The sequence below is a fragment of the Panthera onca genome, chromosome E3 (genome assembly GCF_046562875.1).
Source record: "Panthera onca isolate mPanOnc1 chromosome E3, mPanOnc1 haplotype 2, whole genome shotgun sequence".
Classification (NCBI taxonomy): Eukaryota; Metazoa; Chordata; class Mammalia; order Carnivora; family Felidae; genus Panthera; species Panthera onca.
Window position 1 is genome coordinate 25,253,693 of NC_138354.1, and position 22,952 is coordinate 25,276,644.

The following is a 22,952-nucleotide window of genomic DNA, read 5'->3' on the forward strand; positions in this document are numbered from 1 at the left end:
ATTTGTCAGTATTTTGTTAAGGATTTTTGCATCTGTTTTGAGGAGATATATTATCTATAGTTTTCCTTTATTGTAGTATCTTTGGTTTGGGGATCAGGGTTATGCTGACCTCATAGAATAAATATGCTTTTATTTTCTGGAGAAGATTGTAGGGTATTGTAAAATGTTTTTCTTTAAATGTTTAGTAGAATTCATCATTTAGGCCTGGTACTTTCTCTTTTGGAAGGTTATTAATTGTTGCTTCAATTTCATTAATAGATATCATTCTCTTCAAATTATCTATTTTTTCTTATATGAGTTTTGTTAGATCATGTCTTTTGAGGAATTGTTTTATTTCATCTAAGTTATCAAATTTGTGGTCGTAGAGTTGTTCATAATATTCCTTTATTATCTTCCTAATGTCTCTGGTATCAGTAGTGATGGTTCCTCTTTCATTTCTGATATTAGTAATTTGTGTCTTTTCTCTTTTTTTCTTGGTTGGCCTAACTAGAGGTTTATCAGTTTTATAACCTTTTCCAAGAAACAGCTTTTGGTTTTGTTGATTTTCTCTATTGATTTTTTCTGTTTTCAACTTCATTGAGTTCTACTCTAATTTTTATTATTTATTTTATTCTGCTTATTTTGGATTTAATTCACTCTTCATTTCTAGTTTCCTAAGGTGGAAGCTTAGATTATTGATTTTAGAGCTTTCTTCATTTCTAATATATGCGTTCAATGCTAAATTTCTCTGTAAGCATTTCTTTCACTGCATCCCACAGATTTTGAAAAGTTGTGTTTTCTTTCTTTTGTTTGTTTGTTCTTTCTTTTTGAGAAAGAGAAAGAGAGGTCACTCAAGCAAGGGGCAGAGAGAGAAAGAGAATCCCAGAGAGGCAAAGAGAGAGAGAAGTGGGGCTCACCCGAAGTGGGGCTTGTGTTCACCCAACATGGGACTCAAACTCATAAACCATGAGATCATGGCCTGAGCCAGTCAGATGCTTAATGACTGAGCCACCCAGGCACCCCTAGAAGTCTTTTTCTTAATCTTCAAGTATTTGGGGATTTTCCAGCTATCTTTTTGTTACTGATTTCTAGTTTAATTGCATTGTGGACTGAGAGTATACACTGTATGATTTCTACTCTTTAAAAATTTTAAGGTGTGTTTTATGGCCCAGAATGTGGTCTCTCTAGGAGAATGTTCCATGTGAGCTCAAAAAGGATGTATTCTGCTGTTGTTGAAGTAATCTATAAATGTCAGTGAGGTCCAATTGATGGTGAAGGTGCTGTTTAGTTTAACTATATCCTCACTCATTTTCTACCCAATGTCAATTGCTGATAGAGGGGGACTGAAGTCTCCAACTATAATAATTGGATTTTTCTATTAATTTTTGCAATTCTATCAGTTTTGCCTTATGTATTTTGGTGTTCTTCTCACATTTGTAGTACGAAAATAGTATCTAGTTTTAATTTCTTCTCTTTTTAACTGTGAGATTGAATTATATATATATAATTAATTATTAATTATATGTTATATGTAATTTATTATTAATTAATAATAATTATTATCAATATAATAAATACATATACTTGTAATATAAATTATATTCTAAATTATCATTTATAATAAATAAGTAATAATTGATAATTAATTATATATAATTAAATCTCACAATTAAAAAGAGAAGAAATTGAAATTAGATTATATAGGGGCGCCTGGGTGGCTCAGTCGGTTAAGCAGCCGACTTCGGCTCAGGTCATGATCTCGCGGTCCGTGAGTTCGAGCCCCGCGTCAGGCTCTGTGCTGACAGCTCAGAGCCTGGAGCCTGTTTCAGATTCTGTGTCTCCCTCTCTCTGACCCTCCCCCATTCATGCTCTGTCTCTCTCTGTCTCAAAAATAAATAAACATTAAAAAAAATTAGATTATATATTATTTTATAATTATTATGTTATATAATTATTAATATAATTATATTATAATTGATAACTATTGAGATTATATTAATCATATAATTAATAATTAATTATATTATATATATAAAGCAACTGTTTGTTTCACCTATGTTCTGAATGGTTTGTGTTCTTTTTTTAATATTCTACTGTAGGGTTTTGTTTTGTTTTTTAACATACTGTATCTAGATGTATGTCTCCTTTTGTCTATTTTCCCTGGAATGTGATGAGGCCTTTCCATCATCGAGGGAAATTTTTATTGTCTGGCTTCCATATCTATCATCTCTTTCCTTATTTTTGAGTTTTTGCCTTTTTAAGATAGTTTTTTTTTTCATTTTAATATGTCACCCACAACTTCAGTTATGCTTTTAGTGCCTTGCATGGTGTTGGTTCTGGTGTTGTTACCTATTGTTTCCTTATGATCCTTTCTTAGTGTAATGATTAAAAACAAGTCACATTGTCAGGGCTTGAATCCTGCCTTCAATACTTAGTAGTGAGGAAGTTCCTTATCCCCTCTCAGTCTCCTCATTTATAAAATGGGGACAGGGCACCAGGGTGACTGTCACTTAAGCATCCAACTCTTGGTTTCGGCTCAGGTCATGATCTCATGGCTTGTGGGTTCATGAGTTCAAGCCCCACATGAGGCTCTGTGCTGACATCATGGAGCCTGTTTGGGATTCTCACTCTCTCACTCTCCCTCTCTTTCTGCCCCTTCCCCCCGCATATAATAACAGTATGCAGTCATGGTGTTCTTACAAGAATTAAATGAGTTAACACATGTAAACACATTTAGAATAAAAGCACGGTATATAGAAGATGTTAAATATCAGCAATTTTTATTGCTGTCTTATCATTGTCACCATCATTCTATTAGCTCATCCATCTTCCTTTTTTTATCTCATGTGGCCTTTTTATCTTAGCCTGTTTTCTCCTTACTGCTTTCTTTCCTGTTTCATTAAAATGATAGCAATCAACCAGAAAAGACCCCAAATAGCCAAAACAATCTTGAAAAAGAAAAACAAAGCAGGAGGCATCACAATCCCAGACTTCAAGCTATACTACAAAGCTGTAATCATCAAGATAGTATGGTACTGGCACAAGAACAGACACTCAGATCAATGGAACAGAATAGAGAACCCAGAAATGGACCCACAAACATATGGCCAACTAATCTTTGACAAAACAGGAAAGAATATCCAATGGAATGAACACAGTCTCTTCAGCAAGTGATGCTAGAAAAACTAGACAGCAACATGCAGAAGAATGAACATGGACCACTTTCTTACACCATACACAAAAATAAACTCAACATGCATGAAAGACCTAAATGTAAGACAGGAAGCCATCAAAATCCTTGAGGAGAAAGCAGGCAAAAACCTCTTTGATCTTGCCCACAGCAACTTCTTATTCAACACGTCTCCGGAGGCAAGGGAAACAAAAGCAAAAATGAACTACTGGGACCTCATCAAAATAAAAAGCTTCTGCACAGCGAAGGAAACAATCAGCAAAACTCAAAGGCAACCGACAGAATGGGAGAAAATATTTGCAAGTGACATATCAGATAAAGGGTTAGTATCCAAAATCTATAAAGAGCTTATCAAACTCAACACACAAAAAACAAATCATCCAGTGAAGAAATGGGCAAGAGACATGAATAGACACTTCTCCAAAGAAGACGTGCAGATGGCCAACTGACCATGAAAAATGTTCAATATCACTCATCATCAGGGAAATACAAATCAAAACCACAATGAGATACCACCTTACACGTGTCAGAATGGCTCACATTAACAATTCAGGCAACAACAGATGTTGGCGAGGATGTGGAGAAAGAGGATCTCTTTTGCGTTGTTGGTGGGAATGCAAGCAGGTGTAGCCACTCTGGAAAACAGTATGGAGGTTCCTCAAAAAACTAAAAATAGAACTACTCTACAACCCAGCAATTGCACTACTAGGCATTTATCCAAGGGATACAGGTGTGCTGTTTTGAAGGGACGCATGCACCCCCGTGTTTATAGCAGCACTATCAACAATAGCCAAAGTATGGAAAGAGCCCAAATGTCCATCGATGGATGAATGGATAAAGAAGATGTGGTATATATACACAATGGAGTATTACTCAGCAATCAAAAAGAATGAAATCTTGCCATTTGCAACTACGTGGATGGAACTGGAGGGTATTATCCTAAGTGAAATTAGAGAAAGACAAAAATCATATGACTTCACTCATATGAGGACTTTAAGAAACAAAACAGATGAACATAAGGGAAGGGAAACAAAAATAATATAAAAACAGGGAGGGGGATGAAACAGAAGAGACTCATAAGTATGGAGAACAAACTGAGGGTTACTGGAGGGGTTGTAGGAGGGGGGAAGGACTAAATGGGTAAGGGATACTAAGGAATATACTCCTGAAATCATTGTTGCACTCTATGCTAACTAATTTGGATGTAAATTTAAAAAAATAAAAAATTAAATTAAAAAATGGTAGCAATCATCATCATCATCATCATCATCTTTTTGTAGTCTATTTAGGATTCCAAACAGTTTCTTGAAATTTGGTTTTGAGTCTTGCGTTAAACAAGGTTCAAGGATATACTCTTGAAGTATAATCTCCATATTATATTCCTTTATATTGCAGTATTTTTTCACAGTTTCCGTATGCTGTATTCTGCTTCCTCTATCCTTCCAGATCAGTCTGTTCATGCTTTGTGTCAACAAAGATGGTTCATGAAGTTCCCTTGACCCCACTCTTGGCCCACTTTGTGTCAACATCTTTCCTTTCCTTCTGCAGCTAGCAGGCTAGTGATATATATATATACAACTCCCACTCAGTTTCCAGGTAACTTTGCCCTATAACATCTCCTATCTACTGTGATGGCCTGTGTCCTCCCTCCACATCCTACTCAACTGATGCGCTATTTAAAACAAAAATTCCACATATACGGCTTCTTTGTCTATCTTCTTTTGCAGTACCTACTTTACTTAAAAGCCAATTTGGTTCTGAAAAGACCATTCATAAGACTAAAATGACACCTTGCAAGTGATCATTGCAAACCTGTCCATGGGAAGTTAAGCTTTACTTTTTCTTCATGGTAATCCCACATCTCTCTTTTTGCTAGTTTTCCAAATTGTCACAGCTTTTGGACATGATCAGGGTAAATAATATTCATATAACACTTTTAAAATAAACCTAAATGCTATAAACTCTGCTCTAGAGTAAGAAGCAATAGGATGGCCAAGATCCAATGACCACATATGATCAACTAATGCCATCTGTTGGAGGCAGCCTTTTCTATTTGTTTCATCTCTGAACATTCTAGAAAAGGGAAGTTTCTCAACAGAGGGGCATTTGTGGCTCTTTACTCTGGAAGACCATATCTCACTGAATTTAAGGTGTTCTGACTGACTCCTCCTTACTCATATGGTCTGGGACCCTACTGCACTTCTCAGCTATACGGGGCACCTGGGTGGCTCAGTCAGTTAAGTGTCCGACTTCGGCTCAGGTCATGATCTCGCAGTCCGTGAGTTCAAGCTCCCCCACTCATGCTCCTGCTCTCTCTCTCTCTCTCTTGCTCTCTTTGTCTCAAAAATAAATAAATATTTAAAAATTAAAAGAAAAAAATAAGAGGCAAGGATAAGGAGAAAATGAGACAGTACTCCTGGATTAATACCTGGTAGGGCAAAGGAACAGCTACACAATTTTCTGTGTGGGATGGAACCTGAGTCTCTGCATCCTAGTGGCCTTTATTGCCTTTCCTCATGAAATCTCTTTTTAAAAAAATTTTTTTTAACATTTATTTATTTTTGAGAGAGAGCGTGAGTGAGGGAAGGGCAGAGAGAGGGAGACACAGAATCTGAAGCAGGCTCCAGGCTCCGAGCTGTCAGCACAGAGCCTGACATGGAGCTCGAACCCATGAACCGTGCGATCATGACCTGAGCCAAAGTCAGATGCCTAACCGACTGAGCCACCCAGGCGCTCCCCTCATGAAATCTCTTGAGGTAAGATTTCTTATTCCAGCTGGAGATGCTGCTCAGATTTTTTTTTTTCAGTTTTTATTTTCAATGACATCATTCCACTTCTTTTTCTTTTTGGCTTAATAAGTATTTTAGTGTGAAATTTCAAAGTGCCTAGCCAGAACCCATTTGAATCAAAGACATGTTTTAAGTACTAAGTATGCTTTTTTATATATAACAACTTTATGGAGGTATAATTTACATACCATAAAATTATCCCATGTAAGTGTACAAATCAGTGGCTTTTAGTAAATTTGCATAGTTGTGCAACTGTCACCATAATCCAATTTCAGAACATTTTCATCACCCTGGTAGGATCCTTCAGGCCCATTTCCAATTAATCCCTGTTCCCATCTTCAGTCCCAGGCAACCACTGACCTGCTGTCTATATATTTGCCTTTTTCTGGTATTTCATATGCATGAAATCATGGAGTATGTGACCTCTTGTGTCTAGCTTTGAGTATACATTCTTATTACCACCTTAAAAAGCTTTAAATGCCTTTCTAGCCTTTCCACAAGGAGCCAAGGTTAAAATTCTCATGGTAAGACCTCCAGGGAGGCTTCCCTGACCTTATGGGACATTGTGTTCTGGGCTTTTCAAATTCAGGAGCTGTGGGATAAGTAGACTTCTGAGATAAATGATGGAGGAACTACACTAGGGAGCATACGTTAAGGAAAGCAAACAGACGTTTGAGGGATTCTCTCAGGGTTGGGTTCACATCATCTGACATGTATCCTTGTTTGTCAACTAAGAAATTTATTTATCCATCTATTCATCTATTCACTGTATGCCCTTTATCTTTTTTTAATTTATTTATTTAAATTCAAGTTAGTTAACATACAGTGTGGTATTGGTTTCAGGAGTTGAACCTAGTGATTCATCACTTACATATAACCCCCAGTGCTCGTTAACCCAACAAATGCCCTCGTTAACACCCATCACCCATTTAGTCCATCCCCCCACCCACCTCACCTCCAGCAACCCTCAATTCATTCTCTGTATTTAAGAGTCTCTGAGGGTTTGCCTCCCTCTATGTTTTTATCTTATTTTTTCCTTCCCTTCTCCTATGTTTATCTGTTGTGTTTCTTTTAAATATATATTTTTTTGAGTCAGAGAGATAGAGCACAACCAGCAGAGGGGCAGAGGGAGAGGGAGACACAGAATCTGAAGCAGGCTCCAGGCTCTGAGTTCTCAGCACATAGCCCGATGAGGGGCTCAAACCCGTGAACCATGAGATCATGACCTGAGCCGAAGTCAGACGGTTAACCAACTGAGCCACCAGGCACCCCTATCTGTTATGTTTCTTAAATTCCACATATGAGTGAAATTACATGGTATTTTGTCTTTCTCTGACTGACTTATTTCATTTAGCATAATACACTCTAGTTCCATCCATGTTGCAAATGTCAAGATTTCATTCTTTTTGATCACTGAGTAGTATTCCAGTGTGTGTGTGTGTGTGTGTGTGTGTGTGTGTGTGTGTATCTCACATCTTCTTTATTCATTCACCAGTGTGCGCCCTTTGAAACCTCACTCCTTTGTTGAAAAGTTTACCTTATTGGAGTGCCTGGGTGGCTCAGTTCGTTGAGCGTCTGACTTTGGCTCAGGTCACGATCTCACACTTTGTGGATTCGAGCCCCACATCGGGCTCTGTGCTGATAGCTCACAGCCTGGAGCCTGCTTCAGATTCTGTGTCTCCCTCTCTCTCTGCCCATTCCCTGCCCATGCTCTGTCTCTTTCTCTCTGTCTCTCTCTTTCAAAAATAAATAAACATAAACATTTTTTTAAAAAGTTAACCTTATTCTCCCAAGTGCTGGAGAAGAACACAGGGTGAAGTGGGGGGGAGGTCAGAGGTAATAGAGACAGAATATGCCTTCCTGGATTTCTACTATTCTCTCCTTTTCTTCCCTTGTACTTGGAACAGAGTTTGAATTAAAATCACAGTGCAGAGTGAACAAGAGCCATTACTCTGATAAGAACCAGAGACCTAGAGGTGAATCTTCTCAGTGCCTGTGTGCTCAGAGCTATGCTACATGTTTGACACATATATCTCTCATTTACCCTCTACAGTGACTCTCTGAGCTTCACATAAAATCAGGCCCATTTTACAGGTGTACAAATGGTAACCTTGGCCAAGGTCACATCGCTTAGCAAATCTACTTTTACTCACTTGAGGCTTTTCTCTTTGGCCTTAATCTTCCTGTGTCAAGCAACAAACTAGCTCTATTGAATCATAACATCCAGGGAAGGGAGACAAATGCTTTTCTGAATCATGCTTTTAGTGTCTCCTTTTTTGTTGTAAAACAATTCAGTTCTATTTTTTAAAAACGACCAAAAAGTATCTCTTTCCTCATACCACCCTGTCCCAAGTATGTCAGAAAAACTTTTCTCTGTTTTGTCTACCTGATTTCATCTCTTTACCTCTTTAGCATAATGACATATGTTCTATTTTTTATTCTATTTTCATCTGTCATTGCTTTTTGAAAGCAATTTGATATGTTGATACTTAGTTTTTGCAAAATATTCCATTCATCTCATAAGACATAATTTTGACTGGTCTCCTAATGTGAGACATGTAAATTATTTCCAAATTTTTGCTATCACAGATGGTGCTGCATAGCCATGTATAGAGATTATTTTCATTCTGAATTATTTCCTTATGATAAATTCCCAGAAGTGGGATTTCTGGCTTAGACTACAGAACATTTTTGTAGCTCTGTAAGCATAATGCCAGATTGCTTGCTAAAAGTGTTTTGCTAGATTAACTTCTAGGTAAAGCTGCAGAGGGGTGTAGGATAACAGAGCTCCCTCCTTTAATACCTAGTGAAATGAACAAAAACAACAACAAAATTAAGCCTAAAAATATCCCAGCAATAATTATAGAAAATGTTCCATCTTGATTCTGTCTATAAACATTAAGAAGTGATGGACAGGAAAAGTAAAACTAAGATCTGCATCTTCCAACCTAGGACCCCCCCCCCCCCCCCCCCCCCCGTCCTCCTAAGAGTGGTTTTGGGAGGAAAGGTGGTGAGTTGACAAAATTCTGAGAGTTCTCACTGGTAATCACCCCTGTGGAGAGAAGTGGATTACAGTGGCCTGCAGATGCAAAGAATGTCTATGAGAAACCCTTGGGCATGAAGCACCTGCATGCTTCTGTAGAATCTTAATACAAGTGGGAGAAACTACGAGGGTTTGCACCTTCCACAGTCTATGCTGCATCAGGGTTGTGAGATGATGATACAGGAATGTGGGACATGTTGCTAGCTGGGATGGGAGTGGCATCATAGTTCAGGAACCTTGGCCAAATTGTAGAAAGAGAGTGTAGAGCCCAGGTTTCCTAGCAGGGGCAATTGAGAATTTTCTTTTACTCGGTCCATGTAACCTCATGCTACAAAAAACAAAGCCACTCACTAATCCTTGAATTGTGGTCAGGAAAGTGGAGGAGATAAACTGGCCTCAGATAACATTAGGAAAGATGTCAAGAACTTACCTGATTGTAACAGAGCAAGAATGGTATGGAAATTGCAAACGAGAGAGAGAGAGAGAGAGAGAGAGAGAGAGAGAGAGGCAGACAGACTGAATGAATCTAAAAGAAAAATTACCTAAGAAACATAAAATATTTCTGTTGAAAGAACTTAGTTATAACAATTTAATTTCTTAAAAAGTTCATAGATGAACATGTGGTACTGGCAAAAGGATAGATATTTAGCTCAGTGGAATATAATTGAGAGTTCATAAACAAGCCCCTCACATTTATGGTAACTTGCTTTTTGGCAAGGGTACCAAGATAATTAAATGGAGAAAGAATAATCTTTTCAACAAATGGTGCTGGGACAGGTGAATATTTGTCATAAAATAATGAATTTGGACCTCTACTTTGCACCATAGTCAAAAATTAACTCAACATGAATGAAAGTCCTAAATTTAAGAATTAAAACTTGTAAAATTACTAAAGAAAAAATAGGTGCAAATCTTCATGACCTTGGACTAGACAATGGTTTCTTAGGACACCAAAAGCACAGGCAATAACAATAACAACAAATAGGTAAACTGGACTTAATCAAAATTAAAAACTTTTGTGCTTCAAAGGACAATACCAAGAAAGTGAAAAGACAACCCACAAAATGGGTGAAGCCTTTTTACAATCATATGTATGATAAGGGACTTCTATCTGGAATATATAAAGAGGTACTACAACATAATAATAAAAAGATAACCCTACTAAAAAATGGGCAAAGTAACTGAATAGACATTTCTCCAAAGAAGATACACAAAGAGTCAATAAACACGTGACAACATTGTTAGCCATCAGGAAATGCAAATCAGAAGCACAATGAGATACCACTTCACAACTAGGATGAGAATAATAAAAAAGAAAACAACAAGTGTTGGTGAGAACATGGGAAAACTGGAACCCTTACATACATAATGGAAATGTTAAATGGTACAGCAGAGTTGGAAAACAGTATTTGACAGTTCCCCAAAACTTAAACATAGAGTTGCCATATGACCCAGCAATTCTATTCCTAGTTCTATGCCCAGGAGAAACAAAAACATGTCTACCCACAAACTTCTACACAAATGTTCATAGCAGCGTTATTCATAAAGGCCAAAAAGTAGAAACAATCCAAGTGTCCATCAATAGATAAATGAATAAATAAAAATATCCATATAATGGAATATTACTCAATAATTTAAAAAATTGAAGTAATAATACATGCTACAACATGGATGAACCTTAAAAATATCATGCTCCCAGATGCCTGGATGGCTCAGTTGGTTAAGCATCCAACTCTTGATCTCATGATCCCTGCATCCAGCTTTATGCTGACATCACCAAGCCTGCTTAGGATTCTCTCTCTCCCTCTCTTTCTTTGCTCCTCCCCAACTCGTGCATGCGCTCTCTCTCTTAAAATAAATTAATAAACTTAAAAATATATATAAATCATAATAAGTAAAAGAAGACAGCTACAAAAGAACACATATTGTGTGATTTCATTTACATGAAACATCTGGAATACACAAATCTGTAGAGACAGTAGATTAGTGGTTGCCTAGTGCTGAGAGTAGGAGGGGGAAATGAGGGGTAACAACTAGGAGATATGGGGTTTCTTTTTCATGTAATGAAATGTCTTAAAATTGGTTATAGTATAGTTGCACAACTATGAATATTAGTACATCACATATACGTTTTTAGTAAAGCTATCTTTTAGAAGTTTGTAGATGAGGTGAAAAAATCACAGAATTAGAGGAAAAGAGGGATTGAAAAACCACAAAACAAATTGACAATGAGACAGTACCATTAGTGGTCTAATAAATACATTAGGAACAGCAAGAAATAAAATGTATAAATCTAGGTATCTCATAAATGGCTTAGAGGGGAGGTTTGAGAGAACTACACTTACTATAGAAGAAAAAAAACCAAATACATTAAAGCAATTATCAATATGATTGATATAGAGGCCAAACCATGCTGATTCCTTAAGTGGGTAACCCAGTAAATAGTATACACAATATATACAAAGGTATATATGAGAGGAGGGGTTTCTGGGTGGCTCAGTCAATTGAGTGTCTGATTCTTGATTTCAGCTCAGGCCATGATCCTAGAGTTGTGGGATTGAGCCCCACATCCGACTCTGCTGAGCATGGATCCTGCCTGCATTCTCTCTCCCTGTCCCTCTGCCCCTCTCCTCCACTTACTCTCTCTATATATATAATAAAAAATAAAATAAAAAATTTTAAAAAGATATAAATGAGAAATTGTTCCTCAAATGAACAACTGTTTCTACAGATTATGAGTATGCCATGTTTCAAGAAAAAGTGATAAAGAATAATTGAACAAAACATATAGCCTGATTAAATTATTAAATTTACAGATAAAAGAAATTACATGATACATATAGATAAGGAAAAAAAGTCCAGTGAAGAGGGAAATATCTGATGGACCTCAGATTTCCACACAGCAACTTAGTATACAGAGAAACATAAGAGAACAGTCAGAAGTCTGAGGGAAAGAAAATGTGACCTGAGAATATCACTCTCAGCCAAGTCATTGTTCAAAAACAAAATCAGTTGGCAGATACTTCCAAACTTGCAAGAGCTGAGAGAATGAAGCACCGTAAGTCCCTTCTTGGGGGGGAAAAAAAAAGGAAAGAAAATAAATTTTCCGACTAACAGATCGATCAAAACAAAGAGCTTTTAAATGGGCTGTGTTAGAAGCCATGAATTTGAGCAATGAATCTATTGAAACTAGACCTAAGACTAAGGAATGGGAGAATTATGGTCATCATCAACAACAAAAGGAGTCAGAGGAGAGGAGATGGAAGGAAAAGTGAGTTAATCACTCATAGCTTATGAATGAATCAGGGAAATTGGTCTAACATTGAGTCACATGTATTTACAAATGAAATATAATGTCAGGATTTGCTACAAAAGACTCCACACAAACAAAGGAGAATGGAAAGGAAAGGGAGTTGGTTAAGTGTCCAACTCTTGATTTTGGCTCAGGTCACACTCTCACTATATGTGAGATCAAGCCGCTCATTCAGCTCTGCGATGACAGCATGGAGCCTGCTTGGGATTCTCTCTCCCTCTCTCTCTGCTCCTCCCCTGCTTGCTCTCTCTCTCTCAAGATAAATGAACATTAAAAAAAAAGAAATTTAACATCTTTATTTTAAAATAGTATAATGGATGATATATATAACATATATGTGATACATATAATATATGTGATATGTAAGTATATAATATATGGTATACATTAATAGAATATATAATTCTATATTAATATATCACATATAATTATATATCATAGTATAACATATAATGTCAAATGATCTTATTCTTATCAAATCCTTTCATCTGTCCTTCCATGTTCAATGTGTTTGTGTGTCTAAAGAGAAAGCTAGAAGGATTGCCATCAAAAGTTATTTCTAGAGGGACGCCTGGGTGGCTCAGTTGGTTAAACATCCGACTTCAGCTCAGGTCATGATCTCACAGTTCGTGATTTCAAGCGCTGTTGGGCTCTGTGCTGCCTGGAGCCCACCTTGAGTTCTGTATCTCTCCCTCTCTCTCTGCCCCTCCCCTGCCCCTGCTCCTGCTCACGCTCTCTCTCTCTCTCTCTCTCAAAAATAAATAAACATTTTTTTAAAAAAATTTTAAAAAGCTATTTCTGGATGTGAGATGATTTATTTCCTCCTTTTATTGTCCTTTTCAGTACTTCCCATTTAATGTATTAAAATAATTATTTATATAATTAGTACCTATCATTTTTTATGCAAACTGTAGAGTCATTACTCTCTAAAAGATATTTTTCCAATTTATACAGTTACCATTAATGTGTAAGTTTTATGGGGCGCCTGGGTGGCTCAGTCAGTTAAGCGTCCAACTTCGGCTCAGGTCATGATCTCGCGGTTTGTGAGTTCGAGCCCCACATTGGGCTCTGTGCTAACAGCTCAGAGCCTGGAGCCTGCTTCAGATTCCGTGTCTCCTCCTATCTCTGCCCCTCCCATGCTCATGCTCTGTCTCTCTCTGTCTCTCAAATAAATAAACGTTAAAAAAAATTTTTTTTAAATGTGTAAGTTTTACCACAGCTTGGCTAATACTGGTAGATACACATTTTCAGATGTCTTATAACTGAGGTGGTTAAACACCTCAAATATGAAATGTAAACCCCTGGGGTGCTAATGACCTGTTTTGTTTCTTTGAATCCAGGGAGCATCTATGATTTTTATTTCCTCAAGGAAGGTAGTGGACATTGGTACACATGGACAGAGTATATTACTAAAGAAGAGGAAAATATCCCAGCTAATGCCAAGGTAAAAGAGAGGTATTTGTCATGGAACTTTGGTTTCTAAAATGACCTGAACTTTCTCCAAGGTGGAGGAATTAACATCAACTCTTTATTAGCATTTTTAAGAACTTTCTTTAGAAAAAGTTTCAAACATGAGCTGGATCAGCCTTCAAAAGCTTGGACTTTAGAATTAGAGGCACAGATTCCTTACTCGGCCCTCACACTCTCTGCCTCAGTTTACTCAGCTACACAATAGCAAAAAAAATACTTGAAGGATGTTTGAGAGAATTGAAGGTAATATACCTGAACACGTGGCACACATCATGTGCTAGATCCATGTTGATTGCTATTTTGATTATTATCATTGTCATGTGGTCAGTTATCAATGCTGGGGGGTCATCAGTCCAATGCTGGGCGGTCATCAGTCTTACCTCTCAGACATCTCAGCCAAAAAGGATCATTGTCTTTTCTTCAAAATTCCCAGAGAAAGATTTTCTTGATCAGAATTCTCAGAAAAACAGGTCTAGCTGTTTTTCTCGGCTCCAACTTCTCCTTGTAGAAAATTTGCCTCTATTAGTGTTTCTAGTGAACACACTTTACCTTTCTGGGGGTGGTTGCAGATCATTCAGGCCCCAGATGGAGTGGTGGACAATGTATAGAAAAGTGGGAATATTGACAGTCAAGTCAGGCAGCCAGCAGGGTGACAGCTGCTCCTGAAGATGGTGTGATAAGCAGAGGTGGATGTGTGCTGAATTTTGGGCACACTCTGGGGGCTGAGTGTTGTGCAGAAGCCCTGAGCATGGAGGTCCAAAACTTTAATTCTCCTTAAAGAACTTAGTCACCTGAACCTCCAGGGGGGGTTGAAATAACACTGAATTCATACAAATAAGAGAGTCCTATGCAGAGAAGATTTTAAGTTGTGCTGAAAATTTTCCCCTTGTCAAAGTGTTGTGGTCTTTGAAAATAAAAATCTCTGAAACCCAACTTGCTTTAAATTCCATCTTGATAGAAAAATAAGCATTTTTCACCTGGCCCTGTATTCAGCACCACTTACTGGCCACATGGCTTTGGACAAATGAGCCAGTAATCTTCCAGCCTCAGAGGGTTACTGGGAAAACTGCAGGGGATAATATAGGCAAAGCCTCCAAAGCTCAACACCTATTAATGCTCTTCCTCTCTACTTCAGTTCCCTTGCCTTGTCCCTTTTCCTTTGAGCAAATTACTTATCAAAAGAAGCCCAGCCTTTTTCTGCCGATATTTACAGGGCTGCCTTGTTGCACAGACTCACTTGATGCCATTGACATTGTGGTCTAGCTTTGCTTTAGTGGCACCATTTACATAAAACACAGTAGGAATGGTACTTTCTGGAGTTGTGCAACACACTGGCTCCATGTTCACTAGCCCCTTCCAGCCTAAACATAAGGAGATGTCAGCATATGATATACATCTTCCAGTCCCTTCCTCTGTCCCCATGGAAGGACCAAATGTGACCAAATGGCCAATGACACTGTTCAGGCTCAAAGAAGCCAAGCTAAGGTAAGGTATTCTACTCAAAGTAATAGGGAGTCCATGACTCCAAACCAAGCCCTTAGAGTCCAGTTGGGGTTTGAATACCAGGAAGAGTGTTGTAATCCCCATATTGGAAAAAGGGTTAAGTGGGGGTGGGTCCTAGAACCAGGGATCCAAGTGTTGGAAAAAGGCAGAACAGGAGTGAGTGCAGGGAAGGGGGCTAAGTGTCACAACCCACCCTCCTGAGCCAAGCAGTATGGAAGATGATATATGGGAGGTGGACCTTCCTTGCCTGGGGCAAGGCATACAGGTTGGTTCAGAGCAATGATCTCAGAGGGCAACAACTATAAACTGATCATTAGTGTAATTGGTGTTTATTCCTTGATAGTTCAGTGGTTAAGAATATAGACTTTGGAATCAGACAAGCTAGAATTCAAGTCCTTGTATTTCCACTTACTTGTTGTATTACTTGGGCAAGTTGCAAGTTGTATTACTTGGGCAAGTTGCCCAAGTTGGACCTTGGGCAAGGTCCAAAAAGGTCTGGACCTCAGTTTCCTCATCTACAAAACAGTGCCAATAATGCCCATTTTGACATGTATGATCTCATTTTAATCCTCAAAGCATGTCAGTGAACTGGATGCCATTATTATCGCATTTAAAAGGTGAAGAAACAGAGGCCCTTGACGAGGTTAAATACTCACTTGAAGTCATAAAGGTAGTAAGGGATGGAGCTGAATGGATAGTAAGTATCCTGAATGCCAAACCCAGCATCTTTGGCCCAGTAATAAGACTGTTCCATATCTTTGCGGTACAGGTCTCAGAACTCATCATCTCCACAATGGAGACAGCCAGGCAGTCTTTCTTCTTGAAAACATACCTGGACCATGAAATTCCAATGCTATTTGTGGGGCCCACAGGCACTGGCAAATCAGCCATTACCAACAATTTCCTTCTCCACCTTCCCAAAAGCACCTACCTGCCCAACTGCATCAATTTCTCTGCCAGAACCTCAGCCAGTCAAACTCAAGATATCATCATGTCCAAGCTGGATCGACGGCGGAAGGGTCTTTTTGGGCCTCCCGTAGGGAAGAAAGCAGTGGTATTTGTGGGTAAGGCATTGGCCTGAATCTAAACATAACCAGATGCTTCTGTGCTGCAGCAAACCAGAACTTCCCTTTGTAGGGCCAATGTACAATTCTTTTACTCTCTCTGAGACATAATATATTTCTGGTTAATGTAGTGTTCCTTCCCTCCCTTTTTCTTCTCCATCCTTCTTTCTGTCCTTCCTTCCCTCCTTCCTCCCATTTTTATCCTTCCCCCTTCCCTCCCACTCTCCCATGTTTAATTTTGACTTTCCTTTCCTTCTTTCATTACCAAGTATTTGTTGATTAAGTGCTATATGTCATATTTTCAGTAAGTAAGTTGTAGTCCAGGCCTTTTTGACCTGAGGTAACCTCCAAGTTTCTCCTGAGAGGAAGATGAGCCTTTGGATCAAGCAAGGTTAGCCTGTAGTGAGAATTCGTTCCAGAAGGGTTTTTACCCTCTTGGATCTCCAAAAGCAACACTCACTTTGTGATAAACTCCTTATTCCATTTTTTTTGTCAGATAAATGTTATCAGTAAATGAAGAAACCTAATATTTGCTAAATAAGTATTTTGAAATAAGCACATTGAATATCCCCAGGATTTTACCTGTTTACAAAGCACTTCCTCATTTATTTCGTTTGAGCCTATTATCCCTTTGAGGTTATTAACCATCATTCTCATTTTACTAGTGAGATTGAGGCTCCAGAAGGTTAAATTCTCTGTCAGACATCTAGAAAATTCTGGAGCCATAACCCAAATCCAGATTTCTTGGTGCCAAATACATGATATTTTTTCACCATCTTACTGCTAACTCATAGGGTTTTCATTTAGTAAAAGTAATGCCCTAGTCTTCTGGGTTATCTCATATCCTGTCCTTAAAATTCATGTATTGATAGTGAATATTGCATGTATTTATATCCTTACCCACTAACATTACCTTCTTAAAGGCAGAGATCCAATTTTGTTTTGTTTTCTTTTTCTTTTCTTCCTTTCCCCTTTCCTCCAGACTGTTCCCTCTTCCTATCTTTGTGGTATATACAGAAACAATTTTTTAAATGTCTTAATGCTAGTTTATTTTTGAGAGAGACACAGAGAGTAAGTGGGAGAGGGGCAGAAGGAGAGGGAGACACAGAATCCGAAGCAGGCTCCAGGCTCTGAGCTGTCAGCACAGAGCCGGATGTGGGGCTTGAACCCACAGACTGCAAGATTATGACCTGAACCGAAGTCCAACACTTAACTGACTGAGCCACCCAGACCCTCCTATCCAGAAGCAATTTAAGCTTTGCAGCAAACAGATCTAGGTTCAAATCTCACTCTTTAACCCTAGGCATATTGTGACTTAACTTCTGTGACCCTCAGGTCCTCATCTCTAACATAAAGGTAATACTATCTTCCTTATAAAGTCATCATTTGGATTAGGTGAGATAGTGTGTATAAAACTACTAAAATGTTATGTGATATAAACTGGGCATTCAGTTAGTGTTCGTTAGAGAAAAATCAAAAGGCTTTCATTCTATTGAGTGTCTTCTATGTGCAGTGACTAGGTCACACAATATGCTTTTGAGGAAAATCAACCCCTGCCCTTGAGAAAGTCACTATCTTTTCTTGCCATTTTGGTTTTGCTCCTCAAAAACCCTTGCTTAAAACCTTTCTCCCATTGAGGTTCAATTGTTACCTGCCAGTAAAATTATACACACTGTTGGCTGGGAGTATGATTGTCTTCCTCACCATCATATCCCCAGAAATTAACAGTGTCTAACACATAGTAGACATTCAATATAGTGTGGTTGATGGAATGGGAAAAAATTAAATGCCTGTTTGTTGATGCCAATCCATGCATCCTTAATGTCACAATGGGCAGAGATCTCAATAAGGCAGGAGAGCCCAGATATTTTCTTCCCATATGGTCAGTATGTCCACTGGCTGAGCTCTTCCTGGAGTGGAGAGGGGACAACTAGTGGAGAGGGGACTCCTCTCCCATGGAGGGAATAGTTATCTGATGTCTCCCCTAGACTTAGAATGTGTGGCTTCTTTCCCCAGATGACCTCAACATGCCAGCCAAAGAAGTGTATGGGGCCCAGCCCCCCATTGAGCTCTTGAGGCAGTGGATTGACCACGGTTACTGGTTTGACAAGAAGGACACAAGCAAGCTGGACTTCGTGGATGTGCTGCTTGTGACTGCCATGGGCCCCCCTGGGGGAGGAAGGAATGACATTACTGGTACGTGACAAAGAAACTTCATTCCTCTTCATCCTCCAGCAGAGCCAGACCACCTTCATGGATGGAGAGTTGGTACAGGACACTCTGTCCTGATGGAAGGTAGAGAAAAGTATGTTTAGGCTATAGCCAGAGGGGGTTGGGCTAGCTCCAGGGAGTGGAATTTGAAGTCTTCATGTTGGAAGTTGTGTGAAATAGGACATGAATGTGGAAAAAGAATGTGAAAGTCTTTGGCTAGGCCCTGGAGAAACAGAGAGTCTCCTGTGAAAAGGAGAGTTCAGTGTGGCCAGCATGGGTGCCAGGAGGGAGACTAGATCAGAGGTTCTCAACCAGGGGTGGTAAAAGATTCACCTGTTGTGTTTGTTACAATTCTTCAGATTGCCGGAGATAGAACAACTAACCCAAAGTGGCCTAAGCAAAATAATAATAAACAAACAAACAAAACAAGTTAAGAGTTCCTCCCATCATCCAACAGTTTAGGAATACATTTTTCTTCCGGTGTAACTAGATTCATCAAGGATCTGCATTTAATTCTGAGATACATCCTTGCTTAAGAATCTTAATACCATTTCCAGACTTAAGATTCTTTGACCTTGCTCTCCCCTCTGGCATTTAGCTTTCTCATCTGTAAAATTTTCCATAAGGAAAATGGACAGGATAATCGTATTTGGCACATTGTGTACCTAAGAATACAGACTCAAAAATGACCACTACCAAGACATGCACTAGTAAAATTGCTGGACTTTATAGAAAAGGAAAAATTCTTTTGGACATCTAGGCACAAAAGAGCACGTGACTTAAAAGAAAAAGAAAATTAGATCATCTTAAAACTATTCTACCACAATGCTTTATGCCACAAGAAAATGAAATAACATTTTTAAGATACTCAAGGAAATAAAATGAGAGGCAAGGATTTTATAGCCAGCAAAGCTGACCTTGACATATAAAAGGAAAACTGTTATCAGCATGCAAGAACTCAGACTTATTTCCACAGGCACTTTCTTGGGAACCTACTAGAAAATGAGTTTCACACGATCAAAATGACTGAAAATAAATAGATATCACAACTGGTCATAAGCTTTAAATATATGGTTATTTGTTGGACTAAGACTGCATGGGAGAGATTATAATATGTAAAGGCTGTAAGACCCAGTGTTGTAGACACAGAACAATTGAAAATGGAGGGGGGATGAGGATAACAAATACAAAAAGTTTCAAATCGTTTTCAGTTATCATAATTGGTAGTGGTAGTATATTCTTATTCTGAGAGATTTGTATAAAGTAGGATTATACAAATGAGTTATTGTGGAATTTTCTATTTTATTTTTTTAAGTAAATTTATTTTCTTTGAGAGAGAGAGAGCACAAGCAAGGGAGGAGCAGAGAGAAGGAGAGACAGAATCCCAAGCAGGCTCCATGTAATCAGCACAGAGCCCAAGGTGGGGCTCAAACTCATGAACTGTGAGATCATGACCTGAGCCAAGATCAAGAGTTGGATGCTTAACGAACTGTGCTACCCAGGCACCCAGGAATTTTTTATTTCTACTGACCCTTGTGTCCTTGAGAATCAGAAGTGTCAGTATGAAATACCAGGATGTAATATAGATGAAATTAAGTGAAAACCCTGTAGTCCTAAATTAGAAGTATCAGTAGTAATAACTCATGATGTCCATTGATGTACCAGGTCTAGGAAATAATAGCCAACTTACTAACAATGAGCATGCCTACCACCCAGATTGTTTTGAAATCCAACTTCCTGCTGAAAGAAACCAGAGCTTTTTGAGAAATGGCTAATTGCATATCTGGGGCAGAAAATACAAAATGAGCTTGTAACTTCTTGATATACCAGATAACGAGAAAGCTCTCAAAGTTTAAACGGTCTTGTCAAAAGGACTCAGTTGTCAACATAAGCAGGCTCTCACTGGCCAAAGATGGGAAAATTTGAGCTTCAACAATGATAGCAATTTTAATGGATTGAAATTTATCAAAATATATTTAAATCCACAAGTCTATAATAAAAATGATAATTGGCCATTTTCACGGGATGGTAAGGAACCAATTTATTATCTTAAAAACTGATAAATAAATGGAAGTAATCAAACATTTATCTTGAGTTTCTTATATGAAATGTACCATAGTATGAGCAAATCCTAGATGAGGGAAGTATCTCTTTACAAAAATATTCCAACCAATAAATGAAAAAGAAATGATAGAATCAGAGTATCACCATTTTACAATCCCCAATAAATTAATAGATCTAGCCAACTGAGCATCAGTAGCTACCATCATCACAAAAGGAGAGACATCATGTCTCTGATGAAAGCATATACCACCACCTACCATCTGGTCAGAGATGTAATCTGAATCTGATCAAGTCTCTGGATCCAGCTGCAAATTAGTATGAAATACAAAGGACAGAGGAACAGAATTAACTCACCATGAGTATACAGTCAGCAAAATCCTGACTGTGAAGCTACACATCAAACAGCCCTCATACTCATCTGGCAAAAGATGAAAGAAATATAAGGGGAATCTATGGATTAAAAGAGATTTATCAGACATAATCAAGTTTTTTTTTTGGGAAGATTAAACTGTGCTGTGTAGAAATGAACACTTGGGTGATAAAAGACATAAATCAAGACAACAAAGCAAATTACTATAAAAGTCAAGATAGTAATCTTTGGAAAGAGACAGAAAGCTAAGATTGAGATGGGATATGCAGAGGGGCACCTGTGGAAGGTAAGCAAAGCTTTGTTTTTTGACTTGGATGGTAGATGTATGAGTATTGATCTTTTGATGATCCACTAAACTTTATATTTGTTTTTGTATGGTTTTCTGTATCTGTGTTTTATTTTGTATAATCAAATGCTTTTTTAAAAAAGACATGCAGGCAAATTTAGAGAAATGAAAAATAGGCTATTCATTGCCAAGGACTCCAAGGAAATGGGGAGTGACTGCTAATGGTTACAAGATTTCTTTTTGAGGTGATTAAAATGTTCTAAAATTGATTGTGGTATTGGTTGCACAACTATAATACTAAGAAATGATTGAATTGTATACGTAGTTGAATTGGATAGTATGTAAATTATATCTCAATAAAGCTGATATATAGACATAAATATATAGATATCTAACATTAGACAGGCATAATATAGATAGATATGTAAGGATACCACATTGATAGTGGTTAATTGGGGAAAGAATGGAGGTAAGCCAAAGATGATGCTCACTTTCTATAAAAGTATTTCTGAATTGACTATTTTATAATGATCACATGTTGCCTTCACTTTTAAGGCAATCGTGAACATTAGTGCTGTTAATAGAATTTCTGCAATCATGGAGATGTTCTGCATTTCCATTGTGCAATACAACAGCCACTAGCCACATGTTAGAAATATGGCTAGTGAGGCTAAGGAAATTATTTTTTAATGTTATTTAATATTAATATTAATTAAGTTTAAATAGCCACATGTGGTTAGAGGTTACCATATTGGACAACACAGCTCTAGAACATGAAGTCAGAAGAAAACCTACTCTTCCATATCCCAGGATCACAAGGCCCAGGAGGTAGGTGTGAGTCTGTTTGTTTTCCAGGACGATTCACTCGTCATCTGAATATTGTTTCCATCAACGCCTTTGAGGATGACATTTTAACCAAGATTTTCAGTTCAATTGCTGACTGGCACTTTGGGAAAGGGTTTGACGTGATGTTCTTAAGGTAAGAGATTCCTGTGTCTTCCACAATATTGGCCTGGGATCCTCAGTTTTAGCCCCTCTTTGATGGATTTGCCTTCCCCTTCCTCCTAAGGTATGGAAAGATGCTGGTACAAGCTACTATGACAATTTATAAAGCTGCGGTGGAGAATTTCTTGCCAACTCCCTCTAAGTCACATTACGTCTTTAACCTGAGGGACTTTTCACGGGTTATCCAAGGGGTACTGCTCTGCCCTCACACCCACCTGCAGGTCAGACACTATCATTTCTCTTATCCAGTTCATTCAGCAATATCCTTGGCTACATGGAATCAATAGTGATAATAGTAATTGCTAACTTTTATTAAGCTTTTATTTATGCTAGGCATTGTGCTAAGTATTTTATAAGCATTATCTTGTTTAATACTCAGTCAACCCCAGGATTTAGAAACTAAGAACTACCAGCTCAGGTACCACTCAAATAATTAACTCTGGATTTTCAGGATATAGAAAAATTTATCCGGCTTTGGATTCATGAGGTTTATCGGGTCTTCTATGACCGTCTGATCGATGATGAGGACAGACAGGTCTTCTTCAACATGGTGAAGGAAACCACATCCAACTGCTTCAAGCAGACTGTGGAGAAGGTAAGCCAGACCCTCTGAGCATTTGGCCTCAGAAATGGCCCCAAATATTTGACTATGTTAGTCTCAGATT

At 38.2% G+C, this 22,952-nt stretch overlaps 1 protein-coding gene across 3 annotated transcripts in view; it reads left to right on the forward strand.

Moving 5' to 3' along the window:
- The window catches only part of DNAH3 (dynein axonemal heavy chain 3), a 168,135-nt gene that overhangs the window by 103,880 nt on the left and 41,303 nt on the right, over positions 1 to 22,952 (forward strand). For all 3 annotated transcript variants that reach the window (XM_060648727.3, XM_060648729.3, XM_060648728.3), the window contains 6 exons: positions 13,655 to 13,758; positions 16,057 to 16,351; positions 18,368 to 18,547; positions 22,138 to 22,261; positions 22,352 to 22,508; positions 22,739 to 22,882. In XM_060648727.3, the coding sequence (XP_060504710.3) occupies positions 13,655 to 13,758; positions 16,057 to 16,351; positions 18,368 to 18,547; positions 22,138 to 22,261; positions 22,352 to 22,508; positions 22,739 to 22,882 (1,004 nt within the window). The remainder of the gene's footprint in view (positions 1 to 13,654; positions 13,759 to 16,056; positions 16,352 to 18,367; positions 18,548 to 22,137; positions 22,262 to 22,351; positions 22,509 to 22,738; positions 22,883 to 22,952) is intronic.